The 17667-nt window shown below is 39.4% G+C and overlaps 1 protein-coding gene across 13 annotated transcripts in view; it reads left to right on the forward strand.

The window, feature by feature from the left end:
• Nucleotides 1-17667, forward strand: part of LOC119022406 — a 231860-nt gene that overhangs the window by 191751 nt on the left and 22442 nt on the right. For 3 of the 13 annotated variants that reach the window (XM_037103262.1, XM_037103273.1, XM_037103256.1), the window contains 2 exons: nucleotides 967-1340; nucleotides 12759-14157. The exons of 1 other annotated variant lie outside the window; for it this stretch is intronic. In XM_037103262.1, the coding sequence (XP_036959157.1) occupies nucleotides 967-1340; nucleotides 12759-12916 (532 nt within the window). In that variant the 3' untranslated portion in view covers nucleotides 12917-14157. Of the gene's footprint in view, nucleotides 1-966; nucleotides 1519-12758; nucleotides 14159-17667 lie in introns of those variants that run through there. 9 more of the 13 variants (XM_037103238.1, XM_037103229.1, XM_037103248.1 and 6 more) reach the window with 5 other exon arrangements.

Consider the following 17667-nt stretch of genomic DNA (forward strand, 5'->3'; position numbering starts at 1 on the left):
ACTGTTACTATATTGTGTTGATGTGTGTTTAGGCTTATGTGCTAACCTCACTAAGTATCCAGCGGCCAAAAGACAAACGTACCTCAGAGTCTTTTCAACGGGTGACTGAGCCTGTGATAGAAGACATGGACTTGTGCTCCAGAGCCATCGATAGCAAACGTGATAAATGAACACATGTGGGACAGAGGCAGAGACAGAGAGGGACAGAGCTGGTGCTGTAGCTGCTCTGGTTCGGCGCAGGGGTCTACCTCGCGATTCTTAATGACTCTGTGGCGTTGATCTGTGAAGGAAAGAGAAAATGGGCCATTTAGAGAGAGAAACAGTCAACCTGCTATGTCTTGTCCATTGTCTGGGATTTAAGTGAGAAAATCAATTTGTCATGACACTTTGCCGATAAAAGTAATTCCCCTGTTCTCTCTTCCCAGTCCTCATCTGATATGCACACTAGGCTTAGAACCAAGAAGGGGGCTATTGGAATGATTGGTTGCACACTTAGACACTTTGCAAATAAATGCCCTGTGTTTCCATATTTGGACAGGCCAGTGCCTATGTTCACAAGCTTCATACAGCTTTTTAAGAGGAAAGTATTCAGTCACTTCCAAGGTTCTGGAATAATCACATCTATATAAATGCAACTGCAGGAAATAAATCCTAGAATCCCTTTACAACCACAGCAGTTGATATATTGTCGCTTTGTTTATTTTATCAGCTGTTAAGTTAATTTTGATTGTAGATGACGGTCATGATTTTCCTAATGGTTGCTTATTTCAGAGTAAGAGATCAACAAATTACTTAGCTGGCTCTAAATTATATAATCACACACAGTCATCAGTATTTTTCAGAACATCAATCTCCTCTATCAGTCTTTTGTTCCTCTCTTTCAACTGTCTTTTCCTTTACCAACCTTTTCATCATCCGTCTGTCTCATGCTTTGTCCCTCAAGGTACTGTTATATCTGTCTTGCAGAGGAAGTGGCGAGCTGAAGCTCTTTGGGAGATTCAATGTTCAACATTCCTTTAACAACCTCCACATGGTCAATGATGACTTGGTCCTCCGCCAGCAGACACTCACACATGCTCTCCACCATCGCTTCTGCATTAACCAAGAAGCCTCTTTCTACAGAGGTTTTGCCATGGGAAAAGATCAGGAGATATTTCATGATCTCCCAGAGGTGGCACCTCTCTGCTTTGGTGGACAACTGCTAATGGAAGAACTCATCCAATCTGTCATCCGGTTGCTGTCTCTGAAGCTCGTCATAACACTGGATGAACTCCTTCAGGACTCCATCAAAGGATCTCTCATGTATGGAGCCAGATTCCACGAAGATCTGAAGAACTCTGGTGAGATTATTCTTTGCTCCTGATTAGCACTCTTGGGTCGAGCTTTGAGACAGTCTTCATCAGAAACAGTTTTATGGCTCTGATTGAATTGTAGCTTCAGCGTTTGGGTGTTCCTCTCTGTGATCCTCAAGAACTCGTGCTGTAAGAAATCCAACATTAATCATTCAGATTTGTTATATCATGGTTGTCTGCATCATTATATTCTAAGTGTATCAGCTTCAGTGTTGTGGTGGTGTTTCTAAACTTGCACAGCAACTCTCACAGCAAAGCGAAAGGATCCTCGCTCATAAATGGGAGTATGGCTTTATTACTTTGCTTGCTTTCTTAAGACAGGAATGATTTCTTTTTGCAACCATGAAAAAGTCCAGTTTTGCTTGAGAGACACTCTCTCCATTAATATTCTCAGCAGTTTTACTTGACCACCTTTTGGATGGGTCTTCAAAAAGGACAATATCTGAAAACTCCCCTACGCCACCTCCATATTTTCCGGCCATCTGTAATGACAAAAATCATGGGGGACTCTTGAAGAATAATGGCTTACCGTGTTGTCTTATCTTAAAAAGATACTTAAGATCAACAGCCAACAGCTTTCAGTTGGTACTTGCTGGGCTGTGGAAACTGATATCTGTGCATATATTAGATTCAGTTTTCTCATGCAGTTGAGCTGCAGCCAGATGCTCATGACAGCATAATGTTAGTGCCTTGTTTGCGATCAATTGTCATGCTCATTTCAAAGTTCAAACTTTCATCAAACAAAAGCAATCATACTGAATCTTTCTTTACTTCATTAGTGAAGAGAAATGGGATGCTATCTCCCCAAAGTTTACTTATTTTACATGTAAGGATTTGATGTAAGGAACTGTTGTCCAACTAATTTCTTCCATCGGTGCTGGGTTTGAGGTAATAAAATATTTGTTGTGTTATCACTGCTTATTGCAGTAGCTGTGGTTTCAGCATTTGATGTTGAAGCATCACTGTGGACTTCTTTTGATGTCAGGAGGAAATAACCCCCTAATGTGGAACCTGCCCTGGTCTTTGAGAGGTCTTCATGCCTCTTGCCTTGAACAAGTTGGGGGAAAATGAAACACAAACAAAATGAGGGTACAGCAGAAAATTGACCACTCAATTATATAAGTTAGTAGAACAAGCTCCATCAAGTATAATCTGACACACATAATCAATTATTTCAATTTAATTAGAGCAGTGCATCATCATTAGCAAAAGTACAGGAAGGTAGCAGATACACAATATACATGAAAAAGAATCAGTCTGCATTCATGACATGATGTGGATATATTTATTTGCAGCAGTACATGTTTTGGTACATGTGAGTGCATCTCTATAGAGGGAAAGAGAGACAGCGAGTCCATATCACCCACCTTTGCCAGATGTATAATAATTATGGTATTTGTTCAAAGTGGAAGAATACAGTAATTATGGACATCCCCATCCTGAGACGACAGCTTGTGTCAGCTTACTATAAATAAAAACCTTATGTGGGATTTGTAGGCGTGGCAATAATTTGTGTACATACATTTTCTTTCAAAATACGTCTTGGATATGACTCACCTACAGGGGTGGGAATTGATACCTTTTTATCAATATCAATGCCATTGTCGATTCTGCCTACCAATCCAATTCCTTATCAATTCTCATGTCGATTCCTGAGTAGTTAATTGAGTGGCAAAAAAGGAGCTCTACATAGTCTTCTGCACCAAAAGCAGCCATTTTATTATTTCCCAAAATTATGTCTGCACAAGACTATGAACATAAACATATTCAATTCAGACAGACTGAACAACACCTTGACAAGATACAGTGTAGAAAGAAAATATAGTCTAAAATAATTAGTTTGTTCGCCTGCGTACGAGTGCTAACTTAGCACTGCGTACATTCTTGGTACTTAATTCCATGCTAGGTAGACAAATGTTTAAGCATGTTGCTGGTATTTGCACCCTTACACGATATTACAGCATTGCACTGATTACACACGGCAGAATCCTCATCTTGTTTGGTGAAATGCAGCCAGGCTTTAGATCACTTCCTCCTCTCGATGCTGCCTCGCGGTTGAATGTCTGAGTCGTCACAGAGAGTGTGATGCAAATGCACTGCGACACAAAATTTCAGGAAAACTGGAAAACCTTACGAATCATTATGAAGAATCGATAACATTGGAAGCGTACAATTCCAATGGAATTGGTAAGTTCGAACCGGTTCTGAGTCGGAACCGGTTCTCGATTCCCACCCCTACTCACCTACATGCTATTTCCCCAAAGTACATACGTTATGCAATGTTGGCCAAGGCAACCACAACTAATGGTAGCATGCCTGCAGTTAGAGCTGAAGACGTTGATCCCTCCAAGGATGACACTTTATCTCAGACATCAGCTGTACATAATTAATTGGCTAGTTGGATAAGTTGCTGTTGGAGATAACTGAGCTTTTTTCACTGTAATGGTTGATGTTATCCTAGCACTTTTACTAACAGTAGCCAACACTCTGCTGCTGGCTGCATCAGGAATACCCGAACAACATGCTATTTAGAGATTTTGTCCAAAATGTTAGAATAAAACCAAAAGTATATTAATAAACAAAATCAAACAAAATCACTTTTTAATTTATCCTCTTCTTTTGATAAGACAGATTACACACCTTCTGTTTGAAAGTAATTTATATTTTTATATAGTCAAATAGTGTGTCAATATTCTGTCAGTTTCTTCATTTAAGTCCAGTTACCCATTGAGTAGAATGCACAGAGTAGTAACTGTGTAGCAATGCTGGTATGAAACACTGTTTGGTAACTTATTTTTCTACAGAAATTACAATTTTCATTTTTACAGTGGGTAAAGCATCAACTAAGGTACCACTGGGCACTGGTACCAAATTGCATACTGTTGTTGGTGGTATTGATTCAAATGTAGTCAGTACCCAACCAAGGCTGTAATACCTTTTGAATACTTCATTTCCACACCAACATTATGACTCCTCATACTCTTTGAGATGCTGCTTCAAATAGATAAAAGCCAGCAATTCAGTTTAGCATCAGCTTTTCATCAAACCTTGAAAATATTCCACATCTTTCATACATGATTGGTATTATTCCAATTTTTAAAGCCAGCAATGCAAATTATGCATCATCTTTTCAGCAGCCAACATTCACATCCACAATTTCCTCAGAAATTGCACTTCTAATGGGCATGCACAGGCAGTGTCAAAGGTCAGAGCATCCATTCTGCTCATTCTGAGAACAGATGGTCGCCCTTACAACGCTAGGTGACACAAAGCGTAATGGAGAAACATCCCCTAGTCATTTCGACATCCATGTCTGTTCATCTAACTCTGTCTGCTGTGGTCGACGTCAACATGAGACTAGAGGACACGGCGAACAAACATGGCGGTGGGATCGTTTCATTTCAAAACAATTTGACGTGAATGATTGTGCTGTGCCAGATTATGTTGAAATTAAGTATATGTTAATTATGTGAATTCAAGCAAGAATTTAAATGTTTTCCAAACGTTTGAGATCATATGAATCCTGTAATAACAATGACATAATGCTCTTAAAACACATACTATACATTGAAAATGTGTTGGCTAGTTGTGTGTCAGGCTCATGTAACCATAAGGGTGAGACTGTATGTGCAAGATAAAGTAGAGTCTGGCAATGTGGATCACCATAACAGTCCAGAGCATCATGTGTCATGAAAATGTGCCACATGACACTTGTGTCTCCCCATAGTACTTGAGGGAGGAGGGAATTTATTATCAGGCAAGAGATCCAGTCATGATGGCCAGCCTGACAAAGTTTTCCCCAGGTTCAATCAATCACATGTGTCCTCTGTGAAGAGGCACCACCACAAGGGGCCCTCGGAGGCTTTGCCAGCAGATTAGTCACAGCCAAGACTCATTTTTGCGGCTGCACCAGTACAAAGATGGAATGAGGGAGGGGGGCAGTGATAGGTGAGAGGTAGGCAAAAAGTGAATGATGTAAGTGTTGAGACAAAAGATTGGGAGAGAAAGCAGGAGAGAAAAAAGGGAGATAGTGAGAGTGAGCAGAAAGAAGGGTAATAAGAGGAGGATGAAAGGGAAACAAATCTTTTGTGACAGAAACAATGATGAAATGGTGGAATGAGAAGTAAAGCAAAAGTACAAGTAACAAGAAAACATGCAGTGGCTAACATTGAGGCAGTGAACTGGGTAGGAACATTAGATGGGTGTATAGCACAGACGAAGAAACATGCGTTTGTGCACAGATATTTCTGGCTGCATTATTCAATGTCCAGTTTATGTATAGGTCTGTAACACACTGTATTATCATAATCCTCATTATGTTGAGTTATGGCTTCATCGCTACAGCAGATCATTCACCAAAGGAGAATTAACACAGTGCAAATGCTCTTCCATTCATTTTCCACTGTGTACAAAAGCATTGCACCAAAATGGCAAACTGCATTTAACCATCTGACTGATGTGCTCATATTTCCCGTTTCCCAAGTTTTTTTTGCTTAATTTATGTTGTGCCCCATTGAGTATTAATGTGAGGTTAAAGCGTTTGCTTTTAATACTGCGACTTTTGCCAAAAGGCAATAAATTGGATTAAGTACCACCTGATACTTTGAGTAGGTACGAAGGTAAAGTACTTATAAGTTTAAGATGGGAACATAAATATTTGGAGACAAATTCTTTAAAGACATTCTGTTGAAGAGGTATTTACAGGGCTAACATTGTTCATTTGTTTTTCATTTCAAAGCAATCTTGCTTTTGGTTGATATACTGGTAAATGGTAGCTTTTAAGTAATGTTTTTTTTCTTTCTTTTTCTGACGCAATCTGTCTAATTAAACATTTTTCACATTTGTTCACCTGACACCTAGAAGAGTAAGCAAAATGTGCCAGCTTTAAAAAATAAAAAAACATATATAAACACTGTTGAATGTCGTGAAGTGTTTAAGACTGGATTTCACAGCTGAGCTCTCAGAAATGGCGCGCTCTTAATGGTGTTGCTGTATTGATGTAGTGGCTCTGTCCTGCTTTCATCGCAGTGATGATAACAGCTCTATCTGTTCATAACCTGAGCCTTGGGGGAAAGAATGCTGACCCAGCCCAACCTGCCACAGGTCCATGCCACAATATCTCACTGACATCAATCTCTCCACACTCAGGCCAGGACAGATACGCACTCGTTCGCACCAGAGCTTACTGCAGTGTGTGTGAAGATAGACACACGCAGCTGCGAGAATCTTCACACAGCTTTCCATTTCTACTTCTGGAGAAGATAAGAAGACGCTGGTACCAATTATGGGGCCTAGAATTACAATTTCCTATTGTCTATTGAAGGCCCCGTTGTATGTCAAGTCCACGCTCGAATTTAAAAACAGGCAACACAACAGTGTCTCCTGAGAGGGCCCTTCTTTGTTAATCCCTATTAACCTCTCCAGTGAGCAGGGTGCAGGTTCACAGTCTTGGCCACTTAAGTTTGAGCATGACCTTACTTTGTGCTTACAACTGTCTAATGTGTCTGCCACGACTTGGCTGCTCTCCAGCTCAGGTTTCTCATCTACCCACCCCTGAGTGTGTGAGAGGGAGGGCATGACCAGGTACTTTAGAAACTTTGAATACTTTTCAAGATGAGGGAACACAAATGAATAGTATATATATAAAAAAAAAAACTCATATTAATAAAGACATTGTGAATTATTCAGAAAATCCTTGTTATTAATGACACCGGTGGGCGTTAAGTGAACCTCCGTCAGCCTACTGGTGCCTAGAGCTGGCACTATGTAGTTGTGAGCTGGTGTCGGCTGAAACATTAACACTGCATGTAATATGATCACAAAGTATTTTATTTAGAATAACATAATTGTCTTTAAAATTCCTACATTCTACTCATAAGAGGAGTTTGACATTTCTTGGGGGGCAAACACATTATATTATGCTATTCAGCTTTCATTTCCATGTACTATTTCAAATCATTTATTTTAGGCGTACATGTGAATTAATTTCGTGTTAAATTGAAAATTGACACATATAGTCACTCATATCCAGTTTAAAGCACGCTCACAATTAGAACATGTTCCACAACAGTGTCACCTGTTGTTACAGTGGGCTTGGAAAAAGATTGACAAAGTAGGGGAGCTAGAAGAGAGGCAGGGCACTTGGGAATCCACATGAGCATCATGCCTTTTCGTTTTCCAAGCAAAGCTACTCCAGTTCCAATGCTCAACCTTCTGATAACTGTATACAGTGAGGATTTATAATTTTCATGTTGCTCATTGTTCGTCTGACAAGACCGCCAATGAATTCACTTGGAACGGAGAATGTTTTCCTTTTACCGAGCTACAATTGATATATTGACGGCAATATACACTTAAAATGTCTAAAGCTATAACAATTAAGCGACTCATAAAATGTTCCTCAGATAGTTCTACGTAAGCAGAGTGAACAACTCAGCAGTCTAAAAGCTATATATATCATATAAGATGAACTACCCCCTAACCACATGTCTTCTTTTCATCTTGTTAATGAGAATAGAAATCACAGGGACAGTGTGAGAGCATAAACAACAACACATGGAAGTATGAGCACATTAAGAGAACCCTCAGTCTATTACCCATAAATGTGAAACGTTAACGTATGACTCAATCAGAAATAAACTTAAAGATATCTTAGAAAATGTAATGACACATCAGCCCAAAGTACCAATGGAGATTACTTCAGCATACCATTTGATGTTCAATTTACCCCCAGCTTTTATTTTCCCAACATTTACTCCTTTATGTCATAACTTTTTCATTAGACTTGTTGGGTACTTTCAGCTCAGTTTTCCGCCGTCAAATCACATTCTGTTCTGTTTCAGTGACTAAACGATGAATAAAGCTGCACTTTATGGGTAGTCCTCATACTCTGCAAGGATCCTGGGTGCACCTTCCCCCTCTGCCAGACACATGCACACAGTCTTCACTTCCGCTTGAACTACTAGTTAAGGACGTGAGCTACTGATTTCAAGATTAAGGCAGCTGGATGATGACTGATCAGTAAGCCCAGGCTCTGTCCCTCAATGCAGCCGTCACAGCTACTGACAAACTTTGCCTGTTTGGTGTTGTGAGTTTTTGCAAAGCTAGGGCTAAGGCTTTATTATGTGAAACTTCTATCAGTCACTTTGAGTTCTCAACAGCCTTTTATGACGCCACGCAATAAAATACATTCAACATTCTGAATTTGTGATTAATGAACCGATCATCTCAGCTATAATAGTAACTAAGCAATGACTTTCTATCCCTCAATTCAGCTAAAAAAGATTGGAAGTGTGTGTAACTATGGTTCATGTGATGAGTGTAGTTTAGCTTTAAACACAGTTGACTAATGTTTTCAGACAGTCAGGTTTAACAGATTGTCAGTGTTATCGCAAGCAAGCTGTTAGCTTTGTGCTTTTTACTTTTTTTTCCATAATAAGTTGTGGTTAATGTCACTTTGTCTGGTTTATGCACATGTCTCGCATTAAAATTCACATTTGATTCAACAGGCACTATTATGTACAACTACCAGCCTCTAAAAGGCTGTGGGTGTACCCAAGGGAGATTGGTAAACAGGATTCTAGAAACTAGCAGTGTTCATTTCCAGGGAAACATTGATGAAAAAGAGCATGAGTTGTGTCCTGGGGGAGAAGATGAGGAGATTAGAAGAAAACAAAGTTACTTTCCTGTTAAGTTGTGACTCACGGCAAAGTCACAATGTGAAGTATGAAGTTAAGAATCTCAAGGTGTGAGGCATTGCCGGGAAGGTGTCACTTTCAAAATCAGACCTTAATTGGTTATGAAAGTTCATTTATTCAAAGAAATGACTCCACTCCTTCTTATACAGTCCTTCGTTAACAACATTTGTGTTGACAGTGGGATCACAAAGGGTAACCCTGGTGTCCTTTTCACCCTCCATGTCCTGCAGCTCTTGGGTCATTCCCACAGTACTCAGAATTTATAATCCATACTGTACGTCCTTAGTGGTAACAAGGGTTTCCCAGTTGAATGTGCTTCGTATGGCTCCACATGGACATGTCCTTATTGGATGCCTAAATTACCTTGACACAACAGGAGCACAAATCTAATTTTGAGTTTGTCGTGGATGTTTAAGTACTTACTCATCCCCTAAATGTAATCATCTAAGGCGAGAAGGAGTCCTCTGCTTTCAATTAGGATGCTGAAAAATGGCATCCTATTGTGATACAAACTGTAGTACAATGGCCTAAAAGACTCAATGGGAAGTCCAATACTGTAGAGTGCAGCAGAAAGTGCTGCTCTGAAATAAACAGTTTGTGAAAAATGCCGGACTACAACCATGCTAAAAGGTTTATAACAAGTCTCGGAACAAGTCTAGAAGAGCAGCGTGATTAAATCATTGCATTCCCATTCAGGTTAGCCAGGTTCTAAACCAAAAGTTAGCCAGCTCAGTTGGCGCAAGTCTCTAGCACACATGCTCTCTATGTGCTACAGAATGAGTAAGACCTGGGTAATTATGTACCCAAGAAGTCAAGTTTCTTGGGTTCATGCGCTGCTTAACAGCTTTCATAGGAATGAACTGGAGCTCCTCATCCAAAGCTGTATACAGATTGTAAAATCCATACCTCACAATGATAAAACTACGCAGTTGGGGTTTAGCAGATATGATGTTTAATTGTGTTCACCATCTTAGTTGACACATTATTGATGGAAAATACACCTGGGACTCAAGGCTGTATCATTAGTTTGGGATATTTTACTTAAAAGCACAAATATCAACCTAATGCGGGCGAATAAGAAGAGGTAGAAAGTGATAGGATGACTGAGTCAGTAGGTATCTTAAACTGGGAACCATGGACCTCTGCATTAGATTTTATGTCCCTCTATGAGATGCTGAGGTAATGTCTTTGTCTGTGGGTGGATCAACTGGCAACCTGTCTCGCTTGTACCTTTTACCATACTGGGATGGGCTCCAGCTCCCTGCCATCCTTAAGTACGTAGGATGGATGATGGATTTGTGGAGGATGACAGTGGCAAAAGCCGTCCTGTTAAATTTGAATGTGTAGCCTCTTGCTAGTTTCAAACATTTTTTTTTATTATTATTATTTCATTTGATGCAACAAACAATTGAACTACTTCAAAATGCCAATGCAAAAAGCTGCTGGTGTCCAAGATAATACACTTTAAACATTGTCACAGATACTTTAAAGTAACACAAAGAGATTGAATACCTTCATTTCTTACAGTCTCAGTTCAAGCTTTTCATTTTTCTCAACCAAGCTGCTGCCGCACAAAATATAGAAAAAAAAAGTGTGTGCAGTGTTGATTGAACGCTTCCATTTTACACCAGGCCTGGTTATAAGGAAACCCTCAAACTTTCAGCTACCATCTGTGTACCCTCTGCTGCTCTCAGATGTCCTGAAGGTCTACGTGCTACATCATTTCCATAATGGGATTTTAGAACCTAAATACACTCCATATGTTCTACAGAATCTGTTGATGGAAAAATCTCTATCAGCGAGGAGAAAATCACATGCATAGTGAATAGAAGATAATCAGATTGCGATTTTGCCGTGCGAGCTACCACCATAAAAGAGATGCAGCATGCTTTAGGGTAAACTCCTCCATGCTTCCTCTGGAATTATGCTATATAAACCAACCCCCGAGGAAACCAGAAGTGGTAAAGACAAGTCAGAGCATAGTCACACTGTTACATGCCTGCGTATACACTAGGAAATACTGTTTCTGGCTTACGGTAAATGTCAAGCTCGCAGCTGACCAGCTGACAGAGACAAAAGCTTGTCTTCACACAATAAAATGTGACATTCTCACCACCTTCAAATGAAGAAAGATGAAAAAGAATTCATTAATTAGAATGTGCATAAATTGCCAGTTGCTGTAAATTAAAATTAATGTATGTTAAAAATGCCATTATTAATTTAAACTGTTCAAATCCGTTTTTGATTTGCAGTTATCTTTTAAGTCTCTGATGTTCTGTCTTCAATAGGATGCTAATGGAATATTGATGACCTTAACCTATTTAAGATAAGCACAGGGGAGGTTAAAACAAGTAAAGAGCACTTTTGTGTTTATTCTGCTCTCTCGTTGTGCCAGGCCCCAGACGGGTAATGTCGCTTTAACATCTTTACACAGCCAGAACTGCTTTTGCTTCCAAGAATAATCAGCAGTGCAAGTAGTAAAGAGGTCTGTGTCCCTTAATTTTTACCCTGTAAATGACCATTTAGAGAGCAATCGTACAACCTCCATTTGTCCTGATTTGCACTGAGTAGCGACATGTAAAGGTAATTAAAAATAGTTGCTCATGAGGTCCATTAAGGGAGCACACAAGGATTCTATATAAAATAGGTTTCGTCAAGGACTCCATTGATTTCTTCAATATGTTCTATAATTTTCATCAAGTCCCCAGATAGAGCATTCATGCCGATGCTGGGACAGCAGCAGTAATACATATCTCACTTTCAAGACAGCCTTACCCTTACTTAATGAATGCGAATGTGTATAAAAATTGTGTTGACGCTGTGTAAAATGGTTGTTCTTTGCCAAGAAACATCCCTTGTGCAAAGGGGTATTTAATAAATATTGTAACTGTAAAACAACACTTTGGGGGCTGACCAGTATGTATTGAAAGAGCAATGAAAAATTATCGTTTTCCTCTATCACCCTTGCCTGTTTTCCATTATTTGCCCCGTTTTTCAGCCTATTATCTGACTTCTCTCTGGTTGCTTTTAGCAAGGTTGTAAATTAATGTCTTTTCAGCCCTTTTGGATGTGTTGTGCTGTATACAATTAATGTAGAGGTGGAGAGAATATTTATACCAGAACCACACAAAAAAGCTGGGCAAATTGCAGCAGACTCAGAGGGTTAGACCCATTCATTTAAAAGATACATGAGTAAGCATGCAGTGTTGGTGTATTTTCATCATTTTGTGGGATAAAAAACATTATAAAGGTCATAATGACCACCTAAAATACCTTTGTCATCATATAACCCTCTTCCAGTGACCACTAACATTGGGCCTCTGGATGTAGACTGATGAGATATGTCATCTGCTGCTTTCTACTGTGTTTTGTGTTTCCAGTGTGTTTGTGATGACAAACGTCACACGAAAGGAAAACAAATACAGATAAGCAAACTCATCTCCTCCATCTCCAATCGGCTTTTTTTAACCATACATCAGTAAAGGGCTTTATAGTCAGAAGGTGGTGTGACCCATTACGGGTAACATTTTGTCACACTAATTTTGAGCATCATTTTGTCCACAAGGCAAGGGGGGTAGGCTGATGTCTTAAAAGTCTTTTATCCATATGACAGCACCCCTGGACTCACTCAGCAATCCCTCACTCATATGTCTATCAGATGATTATCTGCTTAAATTAAACTGGACAATTTCTATTTCGTCTGCCACAGTGAGCTCCTGGGCCCCTTCACCTGGAAAAGGTCTAATCATATTTGGCTACGTCTCTGGAGAGGATAGTGAGGACAGACGCTCAGCTGCATTCATTCAAATGGATGGAACGATGCAACTCTCCGGTTACATCAGCGCCTTCTGCACCCAAGGCCACTGATCCCTCCAGTAATTTACCTCTGCTTTTTGAATATGAATAACGGTATTAATTTTAATAGCACATGCTACCACATTCCAAATTATATTAACCTCTTCTGAATGACCTCTGAATTTACAATTTGCAAACTATTTTCCATTGGTGTCCACAAAATAATAGAAAATAGAACCATCCTATTCATGAGTTCTTCTTCCGTTTCTAAAAGAAAACTATGAAGTGTACTGTTGAAGGGCCCATCTCACTTAATGCACAATTTTTTAAGATTGGAAGTGAGACAAAAATCCCCTAGAGGAAATAATCCTGTCACCCCTAGACCAGCCGCAGATAGTGACAGACCTACCATTTTCTCTCCTCTAAATGAAAATGTCAACATGTATACATCACAGTGGCTGACTTCACTGTGCCACATTAGTTCTCCTTCAAAGGCAATGTCCAATCTGCATAATGTATACTGCCTCCATCTGACTGACAGTATTTTGCTAAATAGATAAAGAATTAATTATTAATCAGGTTTCATGTACGCTGTGGCATGTTAATAACGCTGAAGGGATAATGTGACAAGCTAGATGCTTATTTTCTGCCCCACGATGGGACTTATTCAAACTTGTGTGCCTCGGCTTTGTATACTGTTAAATAGAAAATGACTGCTGGGGGAGATGTTACGTAAAATAAACCCACAATCACCAGCAACTTTTTGGTCATGAAAACATTCTTCTTATAATGATGTCAGCTGTCTTAAAGGAGCAGTTCACATTAAATTGGACATTAATTGATTTACACAAAGGATTTTTCTCTGCCATGGAAAAAAAACACATGCACTGTTTGTGGATTAAATGAGATTCTGAATCATTTCTGTCAAAAGCAGAGGAACAGAGAATATTGAGCGCCCACCGTGGCCTCTCCTCCTGAAGGACCACAGAGCCCCTATTTCTTTGAATGAAACTCTGTTCTTCAGACCTTGACTGACTCAAAACTTATGGCTGTGTCTAAGCTACTGTTACATAAATGTTGCCTCTTTTATTCATTCAAGAATAACCAACTCAGTGAAAGTTGTCTGTTTCAAGGCCTTTGTGCATAAATCAAATTCAAATCTTTGCTCAACTGCCTGCTGAGGGGGTTACGCAATCCGCTGCAACATTTTTACTGACAGACGAATCATGAATCAGGTCTGTTATTCTCGTTTGTCACTTTCCCCAAGACTACAGAATCAAAAATGAACAAATAGTTTTATCTTCCCTTGTAACAGTGAGCAAACACATTGTCTCATTGTTTTTCGAAAAGGCAGCTCTACCTCTGCATACGTTGACACAATTTGTCTCGTGCATAAAGGCTAACTCTTTTTTCTAGGTTTTACCAGTCATTCAGACCTTTTCCACATCAGAATACTGTGCGTGATCTTAGATAAATGATGCACATCAAGATACATCTGAATGACAGAAAGTTCCAACATGTGAATAGTATTCACTGTATTTAGGGACAGTAGCCATTGCTAGTTGTATTATACATGGAGTTCAAATTAAAGTCGGGCTCCTCTGAATTTAATAACTTGAAAATTTAGCATGCCATTGGCTCGGTATCATTTGGTAGAGGCATTGTTTGTATAATTGCCTTCAAGGCACACTGTGTTTGATTTAGGGGGGATCAATCAGCAGAAGGTTCATAATTCAGAACATATTTCACATAATTGTTTTTGTTGGAGTATAATCACCTGAAGTATTTTTGTTTCCATTAGCTTAGAATGAGACTTTTATATCTACAGAGGGACCAGAGTGGCCAATATCTGGGACGGTGAAACGAGGGATATCAAGTTGGTTGCAACCTGCAACATCAACACTAGATGCTACTAAATCCTGCACACTGGATTATTTATCTAGTGTGTAGTTTTTAATGTTTAATAATTTTATTTTGGCAAAATAGGTTGGATGAAACAAGCAAGCTTGAAGACTGTTGGAGATGTAATCATTATAGCTGTGTCTCACTACAACCTGGAGCTGCAAATATGTGATGCCTGAGTTGTGCACCTTCAGGGTAATTAAAAATACATACTGTATACTTCTCCATGAAAGTGCTACAACCTGGATCTTACTGGGCAAATATAATTCAGCATTTCTATGTTAACTTAATATTGCACTCAGCCCTGACATCAGAATGCTAGCAAGCAAAAGTGCTCAGTTGGATACAACTTTACAGCAAACTCCCACGATGCCAAGCTTCATACAACTTATTACTGTCCAACCTTAACTCAAGTACTAAAACCAGATGCTCAGATGAAGGTTAAAATTGAAGGTTAATCCATCATTACCGTCTTTTGCATTGCAGTGGATCTTCTGTGTACTTTAGTTTGGCCTCTACTCCATTGTGATTTGTAATAAATTCTGTTGAGTGGGGGCTATAATTACATATCATTTACTTTGGGATTCTCATTCCAGAACATTTTTTTTTTTCTCTGCAGAGCTGTACACATACACGCTAGAGATGGATGCAGCACTTAGTAACCTTTACACCTTTACACCACCCACAGCCCTATGTTTAATTCAGCAAGAGGCTCTCTCATTCGTACAGTTTGTGAGCGACATCTCTCCGTCTCCTTCTGCATGCCTACAACATCATGGGCTTTCAAGGCCGCCTAAACTCCCATAAGGCCACACTTTTTATGTGTGCATCTATTTTTCTTGCGCTATTATCATGATAACTGTTCGCTCGGGGTACAAATCAGCTTGATGTGACGATCCAAATTGCCTCTGGTGTCATTGCTCAGGCATATGGTTTCCCATTATTATCTACAGTTATTTTTCAAAGCAAATGTACTGGTAGTTAGTGAGAAGACATTAAGGACAAATACAAAATTGATGTGCACAGCAGCATTCAAAAGGGTCGCACAAGAAATATTCCTATCAGAGTTGCGAACTTGGCTTTTTTTTTCATGCCCCAGACTCCAAACAAAATTATTGAGAAATATTTTATTTACCCAAAAAGATATGATTCTATTTAATGACTCTATTGTCATGACAAGGATTTGTCATTTGAGATTTTTCACATTTTGTAATGCCCTATTGTTTACACTATTATCACAACACTTTTGTCTGACCGGCTTTTCCTCTTTGAGGTGAGTTGGGGAAAAGGGCGAGGACATAAAATGGGTATAAATGCAAACAGCTAACTTTTTTTTGGATCATTAATTATTACACCAAATTTGTGTGTATATTAATTTAAATTGACTTGATTTTTATTTGTCTGAAATGATCATAATTACATCTTACAGAATTTCAAGCTAAAGGTGCCTGTGGTATTAGTTTTTAAAATGATATGAGAACACTCTCCACTGGCTGCTGAGCTTGTTAATGTTTTCGTTTCACTGGCTGACATTATGAACTGAATACTGAAGAAATCAAGATTCAGAGCTAGCAAGACAGGTAAGCTTCAAATATTGAAGTGATATGTTTGGCAGGAGGTATTGCAGAGATTTAATATCAGTAATTGGTTCAGTCACTGGATTCAACCAGAAGCTCTTATGCAGCATGAATCCCCAATTCTTTTACATAGTTTTTTCCTGAAAAAAGGCTCTCTCTTGGCTTAAGAGGACCTTTAAAAACTTGAAATTGATTCCGAGACCCCAAGAGAATCTCGATCTCTCAGTCGAGGCATCAGGCGATTTTTCGTTTGCTGTTGCTGTTGTTGCTGTGATATTTGGAGCAAAAAAGAGACGGGGAGAGTGAGTGCCAGAAAGGCCAAACAGTCCAATACAGACGGGACATGATGAGTGTTAAATAGATAACTTCAATACAGTCACAGATGTGAGTTTTAGTGTTGTTTCTGTCACTTGCCCTTTCCTCTGTGTTGTTGCTTTAAATTCAGCTCCAATACCCTGTCATTTAAACCTGCAGTAACTGAAGTTTGGACATTGGAAACATTGTCATAAACTTAACATTGCCATGTCATCAACTTTTAAGCATATATTGCATCGTTTATTTAGTAGTTATTCAGAGAAACATCTTCAATCATTTGGAGCTGCGTTTCTGGCCACCTACATGAAAATATCTGGCCATTTGGTGCTGACCGGGTAGTATACCTTGGGTTTTTAGAGCTTTTTTTTTTTTGCTGAAAACAGCTGCCAGGTGTGGTCAAAGATAACGGGAGCACTACAATGTTGTGTTTTATCCAAAGGCAACTGCACATTCAGGCACCAGTTTGTCACTATGAGCATCGTTTCAAAGGTGCAACATGTAAAGATTGACTACCTGTCAAAGATTCACCAAACAAATTGAACAGTGTATTACTAACATTGCGAGGAAGCTGGATATAAAAGATCACATGAGCTCGCAAATCCAAACCCATCGGACCTCAAGCAATGTGTTTGTGGCCTTTGAGGAGCTGCCGGCAGCAGAGGGCTTGGTTACTTGGGACGACCAGCATGAGAGGCAAATGTTTGTTTGAAAGCAACAGTGGTGGTTCTTTCACGATGTATGCATCCATGCTGCTATTATCAAAACTAGAGAGTATATTTAACTGAAAGAAGAGCGCAGGATTGGACCAGAGAGATGAGAAGAGAGATGAAAAGATGTTTTTCGCTACCTGGTTTCGTTAATGGCTAAATTTACTAAACTGGTGATCTGTTAATCGAGTTGGTAGAGGTTAGACGGTGATAGATGGTGTCCAATGGTCAGACGTCAGTGTAAATGCTAAGAATCTGCAGAAAAAAGGCTGCTGTCAATACAAGCTTCTATAGGAGTACAGGTGAAAAATTCAGTGGTCCC

The sequence above is a fragment of the Acanthopagrus latus genome, chromosome 1, assembly GCF_904848185.1.
Source record: "Acanthopagrus latus isolate v.2019 chromosome 1, fAcaLat1.1, whole genome shotgun sequence".
NCBI classification, from domain to species: domain Eukaryota; kingdom Metazoa; phylum Chordata; class Actinopteri; order Spariformes; family Sparidae; genus Acanthopagrus; species Acanthopagrus latus.